The sequence below is a fragment of the Pelophylax lessonae genome (genome assembly GCF_965119305.1).
Source record: "Pelophylax lessonae genome assembly, chromosome: 1".
Lineage (NCBI taxonomy): Eukaryota > Metazoa > Chordata > Amphibia > Anura > Ranidae > Pelophylax > Pelophylax lessonae.
Genome location: NC_138768.1, coordinates 28,598,394 through 28,622,135, shown reverse-complemented (window position 1 = coordinate 28,622,135; position 23,742 = coordinate 28,598,394). Strand labels below are relative to the sequence as shown.

The 23,742-nt window shown below is 41.8% G+C and overlaps 2 protein-coding genes across 2 annotated transcripts in view; both read left to right on the top strand.

Moving 5' to 3' along the window:
* LOC309566726 (vomeronasal type-2 receptor 26-like) overlaps positions 1-23,742 on the top strand; it is a gene marked incomplete at both ends in the record, with an annotated part of 233,960 nt that overhangs the window by 13,646 nt on the left and 196,572 nt on the right. The window contains one exon of the mRNA XM_082271995.1: positions 19,390-19,513. Within this exon, the coding sequence (XP_082128121.1) occupies positions 19,390-19,513 (124 nt within the window). The remainder of the gene's footprint in view (positions 1-19,389; positions 19,514-23,742) is intronic.
* Positions 2,429-3,265, top strand: LOC309569230 (extracellular calcium-sensing receptor-like; the record flags this gene model as incomplete). Its single annotated transcript, XM_082274983.1, has 1 exon — positions 2,429-3,265. The coding sequence occupies one exon, from the start codon at positions 2,429-2,431 to the stop codon at positions 3,263-3,265; it is 837 nt and encodes a 278-aa protein (XP_082131109.1).

The window sequence follows — 23,742 nt, the reverse complement described above, 5'->3', positions numbered from 1 at the left end:
GATGACGCCGTTGTCAGCTTAACTATCCCACTTCTATGCCTCCTTGAAAAAACGATTCGGGCGATGATGGAAGAGGATGTGGCACAGGATGAGGAGGAGGAGGATGAAGAGGTAACATTTCCAAGGCTTTCAGGGCAGTCATTCGCAAGGGGCTCCGAGGGTGGGTTCCTGCACACACAAACGCCAGGGACACAATTGTCCAGCAGGGGCACAGTTCTGGAGGATGAGGATGATGAGGAGGAAGAGCTGGAGGAGGAGATGGAACCATGTTCATAGCAGGGTGGCACCCAGGCCAGCTCATGGCCATCACTGGTGCGTGGCTGGGGGGATACAGAGGACACAGACGATACACCTCCCAAAGAGGACAGCCTTTCGTTGCCTCTGGGCAGCCTGGCACACATGAGCGATTACATGCTGCAGTGTCTCCACAACGACCGCCGAGTTGCCCACATTCTAACTTGTGCTGATTACTGGGTGGCCACACTGCTGGATCCCCGTTACAAGGACAACGTACCGTCCTTAATTCACTCACTGGAGCGCGATCGCAAGATGTGCGAGTACAAGCGCACGCTGGTAGACGCCATGCTGCTGGCATTCCCATCTGACAGCGGGGCCGCAGTGGAAGCACAAGGCAGAGGAGGAGGAGGAGGAGGAGGAGGTCGCCAACGCAACCAGGGCACCGCCAGCACCTCAGAAGGCAGGGTTAGCATGGCCGAAATGTGGAAAAGCTTTGTCAGCACGCCACAACAAACAGCAGCACCAGCAGCTCAGATGGAACGTCTTAGCAGGAGGCAGCATTTTACCAACATGGTGGAGCAGTATGTGTGCACACGCCTACATGTAGTGAATGAGGGGTCTGCCCCCTTCAACTTCTGGGTCTCCAAATTGGGCACATGGCCTGAGCTTGCCCTTTACGCCTTGGAGGTGCTGGCGTGCCCTGCAGCCAGTGTATTATCTGAACGGGTATTTAGCACGGCTGGGGGCATTATCACAGACAAGCGCAGCCGCCTGTCCAGAGACAATGTGGTGTGGACACGCTCACGTTCATTAAAATGAACCCGGCATGGATCCCACGAGACTTTTCCGTACCTTGTGCAGAATAGCGATGGATACCGACCTTACCCAGCCATTGTTCTATTTTTGCTCTTTCTCACTCTTTTGGGGTGTACCCTCATTTAAAATTTCTGAAAAAAATCAGTGTTGGCTACCTCGTCCTCCTCAGGGCCAGATTAACATAGGGGCTATTGGAGCTGCAGCTCCAGGCCACTATCTTAATATAGGCCCCGGGTTGGCCATATTCACTGTTCACTGAAAGTCAACAGCTTGCATGACAGGCGGCTCACAGGCTTACAGCTTAACAATGATCAAAGCAAGCAAATCTCGGTTCCAACTATGAAGAGAAGACTTCAAGCTGCAGGTTTGACAGGTCGTTGTGGCTGTAAGAAAGCCATTGATATGATGTCAAAATAAGAAAAAAAGGCTTGTCTGAGCCATGAAGCACCAGTGGACTACTGGAGGCTGGAGGAAGGTCTTATGGACTGCTGAATGAAACATTAATCTTCAGATCTTCAGTTCATCGCGCAGGAATTTTGTACGCCACCAAGTAGGTGAAAGGATGGATTTTTGATGTGTGACACCAACTGTCAAACATGGAGGAGGAAGTGATGGCCTGGGGCTCTTTTGTTGGATCCAGAGTCAGTGACTTGCACACAGTGAGTGGCACCCTGAACCAAATCTACTACCACAGCATTTTTCAGTGCTATGCAATATCCTCTTGAATACTTGTTGGTTAGCCAAGGGTTCATCCTACAGCAGGATAATAATCCAAAACACACCTCCAGGTTGTGTCAGAACTACCTTAGAAGAAAAGAGAAAGATAGTAGGCTTCAAATAATGGAATTGCCAGCACAGTCTCCAGACTTAAACTCCATCAAGCTGGTTTGGGATGATCTGGACAGAAGGGCAAAGCAACCTACAAGTGCAACAGATTTGTGGGAACTTCTGAAACAGTGTTGGGAAGAACTTTCCAAACAATATTTGATTTCCATTATAGAAAGAATGCCACAAGTCTGTACGGCTGTTATATCTGCAAAATGTGGCTACTTTGAGTCAAACATTTAGATTACATTTTGGTAAAGAAAAATGATTCCATGATTTTGTTTTTATGCTAAATTATTTATTGTTTCGTTGTTTTATTTTCAGAATACATTAAGACATTAAACTGTGTAAATTTCAATAGAAACAGGAAAAAATGGGGGTATTCTAAAACTTTTGACAGGTAGCACATAACAACACTAATACCTAATACTAATAATTAAAACAACAAAGTGTAAAATATTTTTAAGCTGGAGTTACACATTAATTAGACGGTTTTCTTTCTTCCTAGATTAGTTATGGAGCCAGAGACACTTTACTGAGTGATAGAAAGATGTATCCAAACTTTTTCCGGACAGTTCCGGATGATGAGATGCAATATGTGGCCATAGCAAAGTTACTGGAAAGGATGAAGTGGAACTGGGTCGGGATCCTTACATCTGATGATGAATACGGAGAGAGGGAGATCCGACAACTCAGCAAACATTTATCTAATCATGGAATTTGTATTGAATTCAAGATTCTGGTGTCTTCAAATAATTGTGATAAAATTCCTCCAGAGCTGCAAACCTCAACTACGGAAGTTCTTATTATTTGTGGCTCAGTTAGCATGACCTTTTACTCATTTTTGTTAAATAGTGTCCTTTATTACATGAACAAAACATTTATTCTACCAGATTCTTGGTCAATGAGTGGAATGTTTTTTATTTTCAGTAACTGCAGCTTGGTGTTTACGTACCCCCATTTCTACATAAAGGAATTGCAGGAATATTTTTATAGTTTTAATCCATCCAGCCACCTAAATGACCCCCTGATGGAGGATATTCTCCTATCTGAATATACATGCTTTTCAAAAAACCAAAAGAAAAATTTCCTTATTCCACTCACAACTGGATTGACTCTTAGGCGCTGCAATTTGGAGAAACTTGCATTTAATTTAAATGTTACCGATGATAAAACTCCTTATAGAGTTTTTATTGCAGTCTATATTTTGGCTCAAGCCTTACATGATATGTATTTCTCTTTCAAAATAAATAAAAAAAAAGATGAAATAGATTTACATACAGTAAAGTACAAGGTGAGAGCACTCAAAATAAAAGTAAATGTTATAATCCATAGTCCGAAGACTACCGGTAATAGGAAATTGGAACAGAACTTTTACAAGAAGTAATTGGTTTTTAAATAAAAGTTCATTGATAACTTTATAAACTCATTCAATAGGTACTTTAACCTTCCTAGCAGTATTCCCGATTGTGGCTCGGGGGTTACATTTCAGTGCCAAAAGTGGTAACTCGAGCCACACTCGGGGTCCTGCCAGAAGCATTCGATGGATCCTGGTAGAGGGGTTACTTACCTTGTTACCGGGATCCAGCGATGTATGCGGGCGGTGTGCGGCGGTGGATCTTCCTCCCGATGCTCTCTGTGCCCCGACTTCCGTCTCCTGCGATGTGACGCTCGTAGGGGGGTGGAACCGGCAGCAAATTCAAAAGTAAAACACACCAAACACACTGATACATTGCAAAACAAAATAAATTCACATCATATTGCCCCCCCAGTGCCCTTTCCTGCAGTTTTACTGTACTTTTTATGTATATATATATATATACATACTTTAACTTATCTATAGTCATTTATTATATTATAATTTATGATTTTGTGTTTCAAACTTTATCACACCTTAGATGTTATAAAGAAGAACGCACAGTAAAAAAAAAAAAAATAATATGTAAATAGTTGGTTTGGGCTGCTCATTCTTAAGAATTACATGCAAAATAATTGTACCGCTTTCAGCACCTAAAATCGGAAAGAATCATACCGCCAGGGAGGTTAATGCTGTGTGCTCAGACACTTCTGTCAAACACACAAAAGCCTCACTGCCATTTTCTAAGCTACAAGTCAAGAAAGGGCATGTGGGTTGGTCACTGACCTGGGGAACATGTACTAAGGAAAAAAGAAAAAAAACGTAAAAATTATCCTTTAATGGGTAGAGTCCATTTTAGAGCAGTCCAAATGGAAAAACAACTTCTGGGGGATGCCCGGGGAAAAGAAAAGGCAAATCTATTAAATAAAATCCAGAAACCAGAAAAAAAAAAACAATTAAAGACAATTAACAAAAAGGTGCAGCACTTAACAAATATCACAAATATAGTGCAAACAAAGTCCGTGGCAAAGATAAATGATCGTTTTTTTTTTGAGTGAAAGGACACAAACGTGTAGAAAATATCCCAAACCCATAAAAGCCAGGTGACTGGTGATCAATCCATATGGTTAATCCCAAAAGGGGCAAACATCTAAATCCCAGTGAGTCACCACAGTGAGGACAAAAGCTAACCAGATGAAAATGACCCCCATTACAGAGAAGTCAGGGCCTCGGAAATGCGTTGCGGCCCTCCCCCTCTCCAGTTCAGTCTCATCTTTTGGTTATAGCAGTGGGTCCGGACTGATGTGAGGGGTCACTGCCTCCATCTGGTGTTTTCTGATCCTTTGGCACTTCAACATTAGCACTTTGGAGCCTGCTGGTGCCGCCGGCCTCTTGTCTCAGCGGGTCCGTGCTTGTGCTCACAGCTGTCCTCCAGTCCATCCTGCCTTCTGCCTCATTGTACAGCATACCACACAATCCTACCTACTGCCTCATTGTACAGCATACCACACTGTCTCCGAATACAGCATGCAAGAGTCTTTTACGTAAGAGGATACTTAATAAATTGTTGTTTTTACTCACATTGACCTGACACCCCTTTGCATTGAGGGAATCCCAAAACCCTATTAGAATCTGCTGGCTTGTGTGTTCTCCTCATCCCCTCCTGCTGAATTTGTCTGGCCTTTGTTTCCTTCCTTGTTCCTCATGTGTATGCTGCCTTTTTTCAGAATCCTCTACACCAGTGGTCCTCAACCCTGGTCCTCAGGACCCACCAACAGGTCAGGTTTGCAAGAAAACTAAATTACATCACAGGTGATCTCATTTGCTGCTCAGTGATTGCAGTATTCTAGTCTGTAACTTTCCAAGGTAATACTTAAAATCTGGCCTGTTAGTGGGTCCTGAGGACTGGAGTTGAGAACCACTGCTATACACAGACCAGTAGATGAGAGAGATCAGAGCTCAAGGCAGACATTTCTTTCTTAATAGTTTTTTCCATGCTTTGAAACATCCCAGCCAGTTCACATTTCAGTCTTCAAAATCCAAATTGAAGTGCAATTGTTGCACTAGATACATTGAGGGTTGATGTACTAAATGTCCTAGACTTTGTAAGGAATTTTGCCTTAAGTTTTGTTAATGTGGGGAAATTTCACTTTGTAAAAAATAACAAAAAAAAAAAACAAGGATGGAAAATTTTAAAAAATGACTCCGGCGCTGGCCAAGGTAATGACATACAGGCACTCAGGTAGTGTAAACATAGACAACATGTCATAGCCTGAAGCCCCACTATCTTGAGGATCAAGATAGCGGGGCTTGAGGCTGTGACATGTGATCTATGTGGCCAGCATTGTATTGCTTATGCTTCATGGGATTATTTTCTCTTGACTCTGTCACCTCTTTCAAAATTCAATACAGCTACTGTTACTGAATTGTTATATTGCTATATCTCATAATAATCCTGTGGGGCGTTGAATGGTGTTGAGGGTGGTGTGAGCAGCTTCTGCCATTGCTTGTCATTTTAATTTTATAGAGGTGGAGGTGCATGATTTGTATGCTATTTTTTTTTTTTTTTTTGTTAAAGAGTAGAGTTGAGCGGACACCTGGATGTCCGTGTTCGGCGGGTTCGGCCGAACTTGAAAAAAAAGTCCGGGTCTGTGTCCCGGACTTTTTCCGAACTTTACCCGGACACCGAACCCCATTGAAGTCAATGGGGACCCGAACTTTCAGGCACTAAAATGGCTCTAAAAAACCAATGGAAAGGGCTAGAGTGCTGCAAATGGCAGCAAAATGTAGTTAAGAGCATGACAAGTGCTCTTAAAAAAATTCCCCTTTAAGTTTGTAACTTTTAAATAGCAGATTAGAACAGCAATCTGTAGTAAAATATAGCTGAACGCTGCACACAACAGACTGATAAATATATATCTCCCTCCTCCTCCTCCTCAGTGGGCTCAAGTGAGGGCAAAAAGATCATTCACTGCACCACCCCCCACACAGCAAAATCGATGTAGATCACTAACGGACGATTGTTCTGTCCCTGCCTAATCTCTCCAGCCTGTCCCTAAAATGCTCAAATATCTTTCCCTGCCTACACTCCGACCTGTCCCTGCATTCTTTTCGGGCACAATTTTTCCCTGTCTGTCCCTAATCAGCAGCAGCCAGCACGTATGATGTGTGCTCTCTTCCTACACTACAGCAGACTGACGCACCGCGCTGTGTCTCTCGAACTTATAAAGACATGGGTCACATGCTTCAGATGGCCAATCACAGCTACTAATACATTAGTAGGCATGGCTGGGATGGCTTCTAAGGCACACCAGTTAAATGCTTGTTGATTGGCTGTTGAAAGCCCGCCATTAAAAGCGCGCCATTACATACAAAACAGGAAATAAAATTACCAAACACGTATTTTAAACCCGAACATACAGTAAAGTTTTCGGGTCCGTGTCCGGGTAGCAAAAATCCAATCATCCGGTACGAACCCGAATAATACAGTCCGTGTTCGCTCAACACTATTAAAGAGGAGTTAAACCTGGAGAAAAAAAAGTCAGCAATACTGTAGCTGCTGACTTTTAATATATAGACACCTGTCCAGGGAGCCCATAATGTCAGCACCCCAGCCGATTTTCGGATTGGCTGCCTGGTGCTGCTGCCGCCATTATTTCTAAGGGAGAAGCCATTCGGCTTCACAGCCATTTTTCTACTGTGCATGCACGAAGCACACTGTGCATTCTCATGGGCTTGGCAGTAGGGGAAGGAGAAGGAGGGCGGAATTTCAGGTGGATGGCACTGCGGCGCTGTCTCCTGGAAGTGGGGAAGGTTACCTGCCGGAGGGTTTGGCTGCTCAAAGACCAGAGCCTATTTTGCGATTCGGCACTGCGTGATTTTAACGGACAATTACGCGGTCTGTACTCAAATTAAATTGACATCCTTTTTTTCCCACAAACAGAGCTTTATTTTGGTGGTATTTGATCACCTGTGCGATTTTTATTTTTTGCGCTATAAACAAGTAAAAGAACGAAAATTTTGAAACGATAACAATATTTTTCACATTTTTTTATATGAAATTCCCCCCCAAAAAATCACAATAAGAGTATTTTGATTGGTTTGCGCAAAAGTTATTGCATTCACTAATTGTTTTATTGTTTTTTTTTTAAACGAGTAATGGCGGCGATCTGCAATTTTTTTTGCAGGACTGCGATATTGCGGCAGACCGATCGGACCCCTGACTGACATTTTTGACACTTTTGGGGGGACCAGTGACATTACTACAGTAATCAGTGCTATACATATGCACTGTTACTGTAAAAATGACACTGGCAGGGAAAGGGTTAATTTTATTAGTGATCAAGAGGTTAAATGTATCCCTAGAGGCATGTTTCTAACTGTAAAGGGGCGTGGCTTTTGATGTAACCACAGAGACATACAATCCTACATAGCAGGATCGTATGATCTCTGCTGTTACATCAGGGAGAATGACAGACGGGTGTGTTTATATTAGCCACCTGCCTTTCTCCCTCTCCAGCTGGAGATCACGAGTGACCGGGGGACATCGGGTCCGCCAGTTACATGCGCGGGGATGCAGGGGAACGAGCGGGGGCGGGAGCGCGCCTCCGGTGGCGCGCGTTTGCCCCCTGCAGGCTCCTGGGCGAGCGACGTAGTACTACGTCACTTTGCCCAGGAGGGGCTGACTGCCGCAGTAAATATACTGTGGGCAGTCGGCAAGTGGTTAAAATGTGGTAAATAAAGCCTTTGTCTTTTTATACTGCTTGGTCCTTCAAGTAAGGGCCATTTTGGGTTTCATCTAGTCCATTTTTTTGCATTCTATGAAAAAAGGGGGCGTGTTAGTTCTGATTCAGTGATGATCAGATGATTCCGATTCTTTGAAGATTCTGCCCTGAAATTAGTATACAGACTGTTAATCGGAGAATATCTGATTACACCTAAATGTAGAAAACCATGATCTGTACTGCTCTGGACACATATACATTTATCTGCTTATAAATGCTCAAAAAAACAGGTCATCTTGTACTGATGGCATTCTGGAAAAGAGCTATGACTAGATAATCAATCTAAAAGCCATAAAAAAGTATTAAAAGTTATCTATACGTGTTATCTATAATCATTTCTGTCATTTTTTTAAGCTGCGTGTAAAAGAAGTCCAGTACAAGGATCCAAATGGCAAGGTAATGTTTTTTAATGATAAAGGAGAACTGCCCAGCCCACTGAAAATTATAAATTGGATAATACAAGGTAAAAATATCCATTGGAGTCCTGTGGGCCACTTTGACGGGTCCCTTTCACAGGGTCAGCAACTTTTACTAGAAGCAAAGCTAATATCATGGAAAGATGACAAGGTGAGTTACTAATGAAAAAAACAAATCAAAAAACTACTAGCTTCGAGCTTTAAGCCAATCTCTGGGCACAACCTAACCCCTTCCTCATCATACAGGCAGTGACACGAAAACGCCCAAAAAAAGAACCCCCACCTCCCGTACAAGGAAAACGAGAAAGTTCTTGGAACTGGAATGTCTGCAATATAATCTATGACTAGGTTCTCCTTAGGCTTGTTAAATTTATCTGGCTGTTAAAAGAAAAATATACCGAGTTTCGAGTAGTAATTCCTCCGTTCATAAATCAGCAGAGATACAATTGCCGGCACCTGGCTATTAGAAAATAAAGAAAGCATATACAGAACATGCTACAGCAAAAAAAATCCCATTTTAAATGAATCCTGGTTACTATTGTCATCACCGGCTTTTAGAAAATCAAGAAAAAAACAGCATTGGGTCCCCCCCCCCCAACCCAGTCCATACAAGACCCTTCAGGTCTGGTATGGATTTTAAGGGAAACACCATGCCAAAAAAAAATGGTGAGCCCCCCCCCTGAACAATACCAGATCACATGCCCTCAACATGGGGGGGGGGAGGGGGTGCTTTGTCCCATGTTGATGGGGACAAGGGCTTCTTCCAACAACCCTGGGCTATGGTTGTCAAGGTCTGTGGGAGGGGGGCTTATCAGAATCTGGAAACTCACTTTAACAAGGGGGGGCCCAGATCCGGCCCCACCATATGTGAATGGGTATCGGGTACATCGTACCCCTACCCATTCACCAAAAAAGTGTCAAAACAGTTTTTGACAAGTCCTTTATTAATAAATAAAAATAAAAAAGTGTCTTTCGATGTAAATCCATCGTTAATCATGACCCCCGCCAGACCCGAAAAATAGGAAAAAAAAAGAAAATGCTTCCACCTCTCAGGAGGCGAAAGCATTTTCTTTATTTTTATATTTTTCAGGTCTGGTGGGCATCATGAGTGACAATGGATTTACATTGAGGGACACTTTTTTCTTTTTTAATAAAAGATTTGTCAAAAACAGTTTCCTGTGTTTCTTACTTTTTGACACTTTTTTGGTGAATGGGTACCAAATATTCATTCACATAGGGGGCAGGATCTGGGGACCCCTTTGTTGAAGGGAGCTTCTAGATTCCGACAAGCCCACCTCCCACAGAGACCCCGACAACCACAGCCCAGGGTTGTCGTGAAGAGGCCCTTTTCCCTATCAACATGGGGACAAGGAGCTTTGGGGTGGGGGATGCAGAGCCCCCCTGCCTCAAAGCAAGCACCCACCCCCTTATGTTGAAAGCATATGGCCTGGTATGGTTCAGGAAGGGGGGGCGCTCCCTTGTCCCCCCTTTTCCTGACCTGCTGGACTGCATGCTCGTATAAGGGTCTGGTATGGATTTTGGGGGGGACCCCACGCCATTTTTTTTATTTTGGCGTGGGGTTCTCCTTTAAAATCCATACCAGACCTGAAGGGCCTATATGGACTGAGGGGAGGGACCCTAATGCCGTTTTTTTCTTATTTTTTTTTACCGGCATTCTTTTTTTCTTTTTTTCAGCTGTCAGCGGGAAACCCATTGACAGCTGATGACCCATCAGTTGTCAAGGATGTGGCGGCCAGCTTCCCCGCCCATGTTCTTAAACAACCAGCTTACACTGCACCCTGATTGGGCAAAGCTTTGCCCAATCAGGGCACAGAATGCACTGTGCAGCGCTCGGGTGTTTGGCTGTTTGCAGAACAGACAAATGTTCAGCCCAAACTAATGCTCGGTCCGAACCGTTCACCCATTTCTAATTAAAAGACATTTCAGAAGATCTTAGATGAAGAGTTGTAAAGATACACGAAAATGAAAAGAATCACAAAAGTATAATTACAGGCCTTGGTGTTTCATTTATTATAAGGAAATTGAAGATGGCAGGTACACTGATGGAGGATACATGTGAGGCTTATTGGTGGCCTAGTATCTATTTTGAACCCCCTTCCCTAATATAGGATGATGATGTGATGTCTTGAAGTATCACCTGCCTGGGGGCGAGTTATATATTGCGTATAGGCCTTATATATCTGGCACCTCTAGCTGGAATAAGGACTACTCTCCTCTCCCTTCATGATCGGCGACTGATTAGAAGTCTTACATATTTGATATAGACTATATGCTGCCTCTAGAGATCCGGCCTTTAGGACCCTCTAGTTAATCGGCTACAGCTATCTTCCCCCTCTGGGGTAACTATATGCTATCCACTTTAATATATTGAGTAGTTAATCCGGTTTGGAGTAATGGGATTGACACATATCCACATATGCTGTGAGAGTTAAGCCTTGAGCCACAGGTGTCAAGTTGGCAATGAATTCCATAATTGTTACTATTTGATCTTTTGCTGCATCCTGCTATCACCTGCTACCCCCTGAGTCACATAGGAAATATCTATCTGTTATGGTCTCTCTGGCCCTGAGGAAGCCTTGAGCGAAACGCGTTGGCTTGCTGGGGACCTTCATTGACCCATATACCATCTAGCTATACAGACTATTAGCTTTCCCTATTGGGAAGTATTTCTACATTGTGACCTTATTATTGCTTTGTTTTTATATGTATTTTCATTTTCTTAACATGTGCATCTTTTGCTCATGTACCTTTTAACCACTCTACTACCGCTCACAGTAATACTACTGCGGCAGAGTGGCTCGTTCCCGTCCAGTCACGTAGTATTAACGTGACTGGACTCCTCCCCTTCTGGGCGGCGCTTGCGCGCCGCCGGAGGCTCGCTCCCGCTGTTTTCATTCACAGCGGGAGTCGGGCCAGGGGAGGAGCAGCGGCGATCGCCGCTGCTCTTACCCGATCGTCGGGGATCGAGTCTGGAGATCCGCCCGCTGTGTGTAAACACAGCGGGCGGATCTCCATAGTGACAGGGAGTGACAGATCGGACTGTTCAGCATAGCTGGACATCCGATCTGTCCATGAATCACATAGTCACCTCCCCCCCTACACGTCAGTAAGCACCAGGCATACATTAACCCCTCCCTCTCCAATAAAATTAACCCCTTCCCTGCCAGTGTCATTTTTACAGTAACAGTGCATATATATAGCACTGATTACTGCAGTAATGTCACTGGTACCCCCAAAAGTGTCAAAAATGTCAGTCAGGGGTCCGGTCTGTCCGCCGCAATGTCGCAGTCCCGCAAAAAAAATCGCAGATCGCCGCCATTACGCGTTAAAAAAAAAACACCAAAAATGACAGAAATCTTTCCCTTTGTTAGTAAACGCAATAACTTTTGCGCAAACCAATCAAAATACGCTTATTGCGATTTTTTTTACCAAACATATGTAGCATAAAACAAATTGGCCAAAAACTTTTAAAAAAATTGGTTTTTACATCTTTTTTGGGGGGAATTTCATATAAAAAAATGTGAAAAATATTGTTATTTTTTCAAAATAAACGCTCTTTTTTTGTTTATAGCGCAAAAAGTAAAAATCGCACAGGTGATCAAATACCACCAAAAGAAAGCTCTGTTTGTGGGAAAAAAAGGACGTAAATTTCGTTTGGGTACGGCGTCGCACGACCGCGCAATTGTCAGTTGAAGTCGCACAGCGCCGAATCGCAAAAAGTGGCCTGGACGGAAGACAGCAAAATCCTCCGGTTGTAAAGTGGTTAAAGTTGTATAATAAACAATATTTTTATATACATCTTGGTATTGTTGTGATCCTTCTCCTCCCATTGGCCTGTAAAGCCCCATCTTTTTCTTTTTTCAATTGTTTTGAAGCAAAGTTGACAGTAGGAATTTGAAGGAATAGGGGAGAAGAACTTTGGGATATCAGCAAAAGATCTGTAGATATGCCTTAAAAGTTAAATGTTAAAGGCAAATGCAGTTTTTCTGCACCCCCTTTTATAATGAAGAGGAGGAAGGGTTTTGTGATCCTAATGAGGAGAATAGCCAAGGTTGAAAACAGTACTCCTCCATAGTACGTGCTAATCATCCCTGAGATTGTTTTAATGCAATTGATGTTTTATATCATGTGAGTGTATTTTAAAGGGGGACCTGTGGAAATAAATACTCAAACAGGATTATGTTATGTGCTTCATTCCTTTGTTTATGGATGGAGGAGTGACATATCGAGTTATCATCCAACCTTTACAAGGCTAGATTCATACGCCAATTTGGTGAGTTTGTTTCTGAAGGGGAGAGGAACTTACGTGGTGTGGTGAAATGGTCACAAGTTTGGAGCAACCTAATTATCAACAGACTAGTCAATACATAAATAAAAACTCTAAGTGCTGGTTCACATTGCCGCTACCACTAAAGTAGCGTCGCTTCCAGCGCGACTTAGCGCGACTTTGACGCGACCTAATCGCGAGGCGACTTTTTATTTGGCCAATCACAATATGATGTCTTGTGACCTAATTTCCTTTTCCTGTTTTTTTTTTTTTTTAAAAACGTAAAAAAAAAAGAGCTTTTTTCCTATAATTTTTAAGAAGCACATGCCTCCAAAGATGCCCAAAAAATGCCCGCAAAATGTCTGCAAGAAAAAAAGCCAGCCGCAGAGAAGCCGTATTACAGAAAATATAGTAAAAATGCTGTTTTTTAGGGGTTCTGGACATGCTACAGAGCTGAAACTTGACAGGTACACTTTTTAGACACCCAGACACTAAATCCCAAAAATGACATGCCTGCCTAAAAAAAATGCCCGCTAAATGCCTGCAAGAAAAAAAGCCAGCCGCAGAGAAGCCGTATTACAGAAAATATAGTAAAAATGATGTTTTTTAGGAGTTCTGGACATGCTACAGAGCTGAAACTTGACAGGGACACTTTTTAGACCCCCCAGACACTAAATCCAGAAAATGACATGCCTGCCTAAAAAAATGCCCGCTAAATGCCAGAAAGAAAAAAGACAGCTGGTAAGACACTACTAAAAATTATCAGAAAAATTATTTTTTTTAGGGGTTCTGGACATGCTACAGAGCTGAAACTTGACAGGGACACTTTTTAGACCCCCCAGACACTAAATCCAGAAAATGACATGCCTGCCTAAAAAAATGCCCGCTAAATGCCTGCAAGAAAAAAAGACAGCTGGTAAGACACTACAAAAAATTAAAAGAAAAATGATTTTTTTTAGGGGTTCTGGACATTCTACAGAGCTGAAACTTGACAGGGACACTTTTTAGACCCCCCAGAAATGAAATCCAAAAAATGACATGCCTGCCTAAAAAAATGCCCGCTAAATGCCTGCAAGAAAAAAAGCCAGCCGCAGAGAAGCCGTATTACAGAAAATATAGTAAAAATGATGTTTTTTAGGAGTTCTGGACATGCTACAGAGCTGAAACTTGACAGGGACACTTTTTAGAACCCCCAGACACTAAATCCAGAAAATGACATGCCTGCCTAAAAAAATGCCCGCTAAATGCCTGCAAGAATAAAAGACAGCTGGTAAGACACTACAAAAAATTAAAAGAAAAATGATTTGTTTTAGGGGTTCTGGACATGCTACAGAGCTGAAACTTGACAGGGACACTTTTTAGACCCCCCAGACACTAAATCCAAAAAATGACATGCCTGCCTAAAAAAATGTCCGCTAAATTCCAGAAAGAAAAAAAGACAGCTGGTAAGTCACTACTAAAAATTAAAAGAAAAATGATTTTTTTTTTAGGGGTTCTGGACATGCTATAGAGATGAAACTTGACAGGGACACTTTTTAGACCCCCCAGAAACGAAATCCAAAAAATGACATGCCTGCCTAAAAAAATGCCCGCTAAATGCCTGCAAGAAAAAAAGACAGCTGGTAAGACACTACAAAAAATTAAAAGAAAAATGATTTTTTTTTTAGGGGTTCTGGAAATGCTACAGAGCTGAAACTTGACAGGGACACTTTTTAGACCCCCCAGAAACGAAATCCAAAAAATTACATGCCTGCCTAAAAAAATGCCCGCTAAATGCCTGCAAGAAAAACGACCAGGTTGACAGAAGACATATTCATTTTTTAATGAAAATGATGCTCTTTTCTTTTTCACTACCATTTTTTTGCAAAGTCGGATGACAAGTCGGATTACAGGTCGCTTCAATTAAGATAAGGAGGCGACTCCCATTGAAGTAATATGGGACAGGTCGGATCACTGGTCGCCTGAAAGTAGTACCGGGCCCTTTTCTGAAGTCGGAGCGACCTTAATAGCGGCAATTAAGACGGCACTGATTCAATTACATTGGTTTGGTTATGTCAAGTGACCTGGGGCGACCTGGGGTGACACAAGTCGCCTCGCGAGTCGCCCTAGTGTGAATGGGGGCTAATTAGTTCACCTCTGACCAACAAAATCATAAATATTTATCAAAGAAAAAAAATAAAAATCAACGGTTTACCCCGTCTTGGCTAGAAGCTTAGAGAGCAGGGCCCTAATTCAGGGATCCTTAGGTGAAACCATAATCAAGGGAAATCCCTCTATTTAAAAGTGGCAGTAAGTTTAGGTCGAAGGTACGTGAAAGATCCACCAAGATAAAGGTACCTAGATACTTCAAGGCTAGATCAGTTCATTTAAATTTGAAACTAAGAGGAGAATTCATCAAAACTGGAGCAGCCAGAATCTGGTGCAGTTGTTTATGGCAACCAATCAGCTTCTATCTTTCATCTTCAAAGCTTAACTAAACAAGCTGTAAATAGATGCTGATTGGTTGCCATTCACAGCTGCTCCAGATTTTGGCTGATCCAGTTTTGATAAATTCCCCCCTAAGTTTCAAAGTTCATAGCTAAGAGGTGGAAATCACCACCCCCATGGCTTCTGACTTAGTAAAGTTAATCCCAAGGTAAGATATAGAACTTTAGGTCTCAAATTCTCAAAATAATTTGGAGAGGGATACCCTCAGATTAGTCAGGGAGAAAAGCATATCGTCAGCATAAGCCAAAACCCTTTGCTGAATTCCTTCAACTAGCAATCCCTTTTTGTCAGAACTTAAATGGACCTTACAGAGAAAGGGTTCCAGGGAGAGAGCAAAGAGAAGGGGTAAGAACAGACACCCCTGCCTAGTACCGTTGGTAACCATAAAAAAAAGGGGGACAGGACACCATTTACCTTAACCTGCGCCATCAGCGTAGCATAGATGCTTGAAATCCATCGAAGCGTAGTGTCTCCCAGGCCTACATGTCGTAAAACAGTGAACATCTATTGAAAGTTGACCCAGTCAAAAGCATTCCCAAGAACACACACGGAGTCTTAGATGAGTTTGGATAAAATTCAGAACTTTAATGGTATTGTCCCATGCTTCCCGTGTTGGGACAAACCCCCCTTGATCCAATTGGATCAAAGAGGGCAAATTTTGCTGCATTACTCTTTAGACCCTTTATACTATTGTAACGTTGATGCTTTTTTTGCAATGTTTATAATGTATGTCCAACATTGTTATCAAAATTTTTCTTTTAATAAAAATTTATAGTAAAAAAAAAAAAAAAGTTGTTGCAATCGGGTAGCAAGAATCTTAGTAAAATGTTTCAAGTCTACATTTAATAAGGAGATTGGTCTATAACTCCCATATTGTGTAAGATCCTTACCTCCTTTAGGTATAGCCGAAATAAGAAATTTCAAAGTTCTGTAAGAAAAGAAGTTGAGTCACCCAGGCCAATAAACATCTTGACATGGTAAGGTCCCAAACTAGGCAAAAGAAGCTTTCAATATTATAAAGGAGCAAGTCAGAGACCTGTCTACAAGAACTCAAAAGGTTTCGTTCCACATGCAGTGAGGGGGAATGTTTATGTAGTGCTTCCAAATGGTGTATATCCTCTAAAAGAGACGAAACGTTTGCCTCCCTCTCACGCCTAATCCGGGCTCCATGTTTAATGAAAACCCCTCGGATCAACGCTTTGTGTGCCACCCAGACCACCTGAGGGCGCAATCAAGAGTATCATTGTTCTGGAAAAACCACCTCACCACACTGAGGATATCTGCCTGGGGTTCTGCAGGAGGCTTTCATTGAGTTTCCACATCGCCAACTCTAAACTCCGAGTACCTGTAATATATTTTTTTAAAAATGGCGCATGGTCTAACCAAGTGATCGATCCAATCGTGGTTTCAACAACAGTTTGTAATTAACCATGAGGAATAAAAAATCAATACAACAGTACAACTTATGTGAGGAGGAAAGAAAAGTGCAGTCACTTTTGCCCAGGTGAAAAAGTCGCCACTAACCGTGCCGCATATAGTGATTGAGAGATTCACTTATGGGGACCAGGTAAAACCAATGAGGAGCCTGATGAGGTATCCACATTTGGTATCAAAGGGGACATTGAGGTCACCACCCAAAATCAGTTGGCCCTCTGAAAATTCTAATAATTTTTCCAAGCTATTTCTAAGAAAGAGGTCCTGTTGCAAGTTAGGAGCAAAAAGAAACCAATGTTACTTTAACCCCTCCAATCATACCTTTAAAAAGAACATATCAACCTCCAGCATCCACAGAAATCTAAACAAGCCCATGGAACTTTACCTGATATCAAAATAGACACTCCCTTAGACTTAGCATCAGGGTTAGTGGCATGATAAGTCAATGAATAAATACGATTTCTAAGTATAGGAAAGCGGTTCTAGAATGTGTTTACTGAAGAAATGCAATATCGACACCTGAGCGTTTCAAATCATGGAGTAATATACACAGTTTTTCAGGTGTATTAAGTCCCTTAACGTTAAGGGACATTATGCAAAGGGTATCCATCACTTAAGAAAATAAATTATATATAAATATATAAAAGCTGCGCTCTCCAGTGAAAAATTAGTTTACATAAATCCTAAAATGCAGCCCTAAATGTTTAGATAAGTAGCAATCAAGTGAGATCGGTGGACAATTGATTTCTTAGCGTGCAATTATTCACTTATCACTAAGTGCCACCTTAAATTAAATCCAAATACAAGAAAAGAAGGATAAGCCCCATTAAGTGGCTTATAAAATTAACAGATGTAAATTAAATCAGTAATACACCAATATCATATACATAGTGCAAAGTAGCAATATAGTGCAAAAAAAATGTGCATATAAGAGTTCCAACAATAGTATTGATGAACAATAAACTATCCGAAAACACTAACCAATGGATTAAAAAACCATAAACTGTGCAAAATAGCAATTTAGTGCAAATACATAGTGCATATAAGAGTCCCAGCAACAAACAGTCCACAATCACTATCCAATGGGTTGGAAACCAGAAAGATCTTGCTATGAACTTGTGAATGCCTTCACCAAACACACAGATCACCCGGTGAGTCAAGCCTCTTACCAAAAATGGTAGACCCTCAAATTATAAAGGGTCAGAAAGAGCCTTAATGGGACAGGATAAGAATGGATGCTCTCTGTATGCCTTCAACCAGGGATGGACCGTCCTCCTCTGCTACAAGATGCTAGGCTCAAGTATGTCATGCAAACAAAAGGGACTCCATGGTCAAGTACATCATGTAAAATTAATTTATTGAAAGAATAACACTTGCAACATAGACGATAAAATGAGCATTCAGAGACAGCCGTGGTCTTCGGGGAACGCCGCTTCCGCGTTCCAACACCTGCGTTCCACCCGGAACCCGGAAAAGACTTAATCTGTAGTACAGTGTAATCAGACGTCCCGGCACGTTTCGTCACTTCCAGTGACGTTATCAAGGGTCATCACTTATATCAAACACAGTGCAAGACAAAGAGGAAAGAAGAGAAGGGGGGAAAAAATGGGGGAAGAGATAAACTATAACCAATCGACGAGAGCGCAACCAATGTTGCAATCTCCTTGAGGGCTACAAAAGCAAAATTGCTTACACACTCCCCTAATAGGGAAGGTGGTTAAACATAGCCAACCGAACAAGTCCCGGGCAAACTCCAGCAGCCAATGTACAAAACAGATATATATAAAAAGAATCAGTATCTAAACTTATGAAAGGAAAAAAATAACGCATCCCACTGCTCTTCAAATTCAAACAAATAACAAATAAAACATGACAAATGTTAACAACCTAAGGCAATAACCGTGTGTGCCATCCTTTCCGTAATATGAGCAAGGGATTACTTATTGGTTCTACAGGGCGGTAGGCTCTGAGAAGCTGATTCTATCTCAGGGAAGGGGGGGTATTCCCCATTAGGGGAACAATCCTCTAGGTCAGGGATCCTCAAACTACGGCTCTCCAGCTGTTGCAGAACTACACATCCCATGAGGCATCGTAAAATGCTGACATTCCCAGCCATGACTAGGCATGATGGGAATTGTAGTTCCTGAACAACTGGAGGGCCGTAGTTTGAAAACCCCTGCTCTAGGTGTTCATATAACAGGCCTCAAATCAAGCCAAATGGTGGAGACCTTTAAAAAGAAGACAAAAGATTACTTTTGTAGTACGCACACCCATGTGCAGTTCCACCCATAATGCTTCCTACACTCTCCATCAACTAGGTCCTCTTTCACACTCACTTTGAGTTCACTTCTCACATAGAGACAGACACCACCAACCTGGCATTGGTGAACAAACACTTATATTCTTTTGCAAATTTTAAACATGAATTTTAAAGGTTTTTTTTAGTAGTACAAATAGTACCATTTCCAATGGTTGTTTCTAGCATTGAAAACTTCTTATCACCTGACATAGCCCTCCCCCAATCTTCCCCTATTCCACCAACTATTAGGGACAGATGTAATTTAAAAATTAGGAAAGGTTCAATGAGAATGATAAAAAGTCTAATGAAGGACCATTATTTCAAAAGGGTTCTCATGTTTCTGGCAAGGCATTTTTCTTAACACATACATTTAGATATCAGAAGATTGGACTATTGTATCTGCAATTTTTCTCGTGAACAATTCATATCATCTTATATGATCTTAGGTCCCAAGGGGTCGATGCTCCGAGGAATGTCTTCCAGGGTTCAGAAAATCTGTAAGAGAAGGATATCACCCATGTTGTTATAATTGTGCTCCATGTTCAGAAGGAGAAATATCAAACCAATCTGGTAAGCTTTATGTTTCTTAGCCACTTCCTGCCCAACCAATGTATATATATATTTGGGCGGGTGCTCTCCAATTCCAGAAGGACATCATATGGGGTGCTCAGAGGCACGATCTGGACACAGCAGATGACTGATCACAGTACCAAGCAGATGTGATTGGCCCAGATACAATGGAATTGCTGTGACCAATCACAGTGATAACATGCTCACAAGTAAACAACTGTTATGAATGGCTTCCATTCATGACAGTATTGCTTACTATTGTGATTGCCGTAAATAGTCACAATGATCACATGGTACAGGGTCAATCACAGTGACCCTGTACCATCGTGATAGCCGTACTTAATCACAGCAATCACAATAGTAATCAATGAATAAAAGCTTTTCATGACAGTTACAATGATTGTTATCACTGTAACAAGCAATCACAGAGTAAAAAAAATATATATAACCTATATTGTCAAACGTATTGGGACGCCTGCCTTTACACGCACATGAACTCTAATGGCATCCCAGTCTTAGTCCGTAGGGTTCAATATTGAGTTAGCCCTCCCTTTGCAGCTATAACAGCTTCAATTCTTCTGGGAAGGCTGTCCCCAAGGTTTAGGAGTGTGTCTATGGGAATGTTTGACCATTGTTCCAGAAGTGCTTTTCTGAGGTCAGGTACTGATGTTGATATGATTGTTGGTGGTGACTTCAATATGATTATGTCCCCCACTAGAGATAGGCAAACTTGATATCAGGATACCTCATCTCGTAGAGTTATTTCCCACGCTACCTATTTCCTCAAAAGCATTAGATCCTATTGATTGTTTGACTGTTGGAGGATTAAACACCCCTCACATAAGCAATACTCTTTTTATCCCGCGGCACATTTGTGAGGTCAGGTACTGATGTTGGACAAGAAGGCCTGGCTCAAACTCTCTGCTATAATTCATCCCAAAGATGTTCTATCGGGTTGAGGTCAGAACTCTTTGCAGGCCAGTCAAGTTCCTCAACCCCAAACTTGCTCATCCATGTCTTTACGGGTCTTGTTTTTTGCACTGGTCCAAATAATTTGGTGGAGGGGGATTATGGTGTGGGGTTGTTTTTCAGGGGTTGGGCCTAGTTCCAGTGAAGGGAGCTCTTAAGGTGTCAACATGCCAATACATTTTGGACAATTTCATGCTCCCAGCATTGTGGAAACAGTTTGTGGATAACCCCTTCCTGTTCCAACATGACTGCGCACCAGTGCACAAAGCAAGGTCCATAAAGACATGGATGAGTAAGTTTGGGGTGGGGGAACTTGACTGGCCTGCAAAGAGTTCTGACCTCAACCCGATAGAACATCTTTGGGATGAATTATAGCAGAGAGTTTGAGCCAGGCCTTCTTGTCCAACATCAGTGCCTGACCTCACAAATGTGCCCCGGGATAAAAAAGTATTGCTTATGTGAGGGGTGTTTAATCCTCCAACAGTCAAACAATCAATAGGATCTAATGCTTTTGAGGAAATAGGTAGCGTGGGAAAGAACTCTACAAGATGAGGTATCCTGATATCAAGTTTGCCTATCTCTAGTGGGGGACATAATCATATTGAAGTCACCACCAACAATCATAAAAGGTTGAGAATAACTTTGGACGGCCTCAAAAATCTCATTAAGGAATTCTATTTGCCCAGAATTTGGTCCGTGGGCAAGGCATCCCATAGCGTGATTCCAAACAAGATATTTTTATTCAATACAAGTAAATTTACTTACTGCTCTTGATGAAGTAATTCTGATGAAATGCGTAGAGCATCATCAGGTCACTTCCGGCCTCACACTTCCAGTCCATGGAACGCATTGCATTCCGGATACTGCACATGGAATAGATATTTAGGGCTTTTAACCTCTGCTCGTTTGAAAGTACATTTACTTGTATTGAATAAAAATATTTTATATGGAATCATGCTTTGAGATGCCTCTTTTTACCCTTATAAATCTGTGATGAAAACTCCCTGTATTTGGGTGCATTGAAGTGGAAAAGGAGATATATTGCTGTTTAGCTGATGTCTGTGACCCCTGTAGGGGTTTCATCTCCCCCCCCCCCCCCGTGATCTGGTACATTGAGGTGGAGAAGGAGATTTCCTGTTGTTTGGTTGGTGTCTGTGACCCCTGCAGGGGTTTCATCTTCTGGTGAGTGTGGACCCCTAGAGGGGGGAGCACGAGTGGACCACCCGTCACGGCTTATCACCAGAGTTTGTGATTTATCTGCACTGTCACTTTATATGGACTTATGAAATTTTCTGGGATCAATTTTTATTTATGTGTTTTCTGCATTTCTTTGCACTGAGAGCACTTTATATCAAACTATGTTCTGTCATATATCCATGAGGTATAATGTGTTTTGATTTTTTTCACTTTATTTGCACTAAGGCCCCGTTCACATACAAGTGACGCTACTTCCCGGGGCGACCTCGGAGCGGCCGGCACGGACTTCATAACATTGAAGTCTATGGCGGTCGCCTCCAGGTCGCCCCAAAGAAGCTCCGGACCCTTTTTCTAAGTCGGAGCGATTTGTGTTGCTCCTATTAGAACGGGTCCGCAGCTTCCCTATGGAAGGCGACCTACGGCGACCTGTGAGGCGACCAAGTCGCCTCACAGGTCGCCTTAGTGTGAACGGGGACTGAGAGCACTTTATTTTATGTATTATATACATATACTTTCTAAACATTAAGGTCCTAAAACATTAGCACTCTATTTTTGTATATTATATTTATATATTGTATACTTATACTTTCTACACGGTAAGGGCCTAAATGTATTAACACTTTTCTTTGAGACAAAAGTAAAGGTTAGTTTGATATTCTTTTCATTGTTGTTCAGTTCTTGTTTGAATACTCTAAGTTGGACTTCTGTACCCCTCCAAAGTATCAAAATGTCCTCGATGTTCCTCGGTCAATGTAAAACATGGCTGAGATACATTGGCCACTGATATACATTCTCCTCCTCCCAGAACCCCAGGTGCAAACATGCATATGCTGGGGTCCATGGGGCTCCAATAGAGGTTCTATGAATTTGCTGGTAACTTAACCCCAGATATTGAAAGTAATTGGTATTTAACATGAATTCTAATAGTCTGAGAATTAATTCATTTTGTATTCCCATTTCGGGGTAATGGGTTTCCAGAAAATGAGCCACTGCTGATAAGCCCCAGTTGTTCGGGATGGATGTGTACAATGATTCTACATTCACCCCGACTAGTATTGTTCCTTCTGGGATCTCTATGTTCTCTATTCTGGTTAGGACATCATGTGTGTCCTGTACAAAAGATGGTAAGGTAGTTACCATGTCTTTAATTATGTCATCTAGGTATTTACCAACTCTTTCCAGTGGACCATTGACCACAGAAACTATGGGTCTCCCTGGTGATTTTAGTGGGTTCTTATGAATTGTAGGGATAATATAGAAATGAGTAACAGAATGTGTTTAGGGTTGTAAATATAATTATGTCTATGTTGTATGTGAAAAACTTCCAACTAAATTGACATCTTCGTGCAAAAAAGTTGTAGTCAAGAAACTAGATGCAGTGTTTATGCCCCTAGAAATTCTGAAGGTGGTCTTTGGATTTTGGGTCCCTCTGTGTGGCTAGACTATGAAAAACATATTCAGTAGTATCCCCCAACCCGGGGGGAGTAGCAGAATGTGTATGGGGGTGTAAATCTAAGTATGCCTATACTGTGTGTTAAAAATATTTTAATAATTGACAATTGTGTGTAAAAAATACATTTTCTTTTTCTTTCCTACATATTCCAAAGACTTGTGAACAAAAAATGAAATTTTCAAAAAGATTCATTGTGCCACACACACACACACATATATAAATATATATGAGAGTTTTATTCCCAAAATGTGGCCATTTTGTCGGCGTTTCTCACTGTCCTGGTGCTCAAGGGCCTCCAAAAATGTGATAGGTAGTCAGAAAATTAGATGTATAATTTAAGTGTAATTTATGCTCCTTGAAAGTATGAAGGGGCTCCTTGGATTTTGGGCCCCTCTATGCATCTAGGCTGTGAAAGATTCTCACACATATGGCATCCCCACCAGGGACCTTCAACCGGAGAAATTGCAGAATGTGTTTTGGGGTGTAATTCTAGCAATTCATATGTTGTGTGTGAGAAATAACTTGTTAAAATTACAACTTTGTGAACAGAAAAAAAAATTTAATTTCTTTATTTTTCAACACATTGTGACAAAAATGTACAACACAGTAC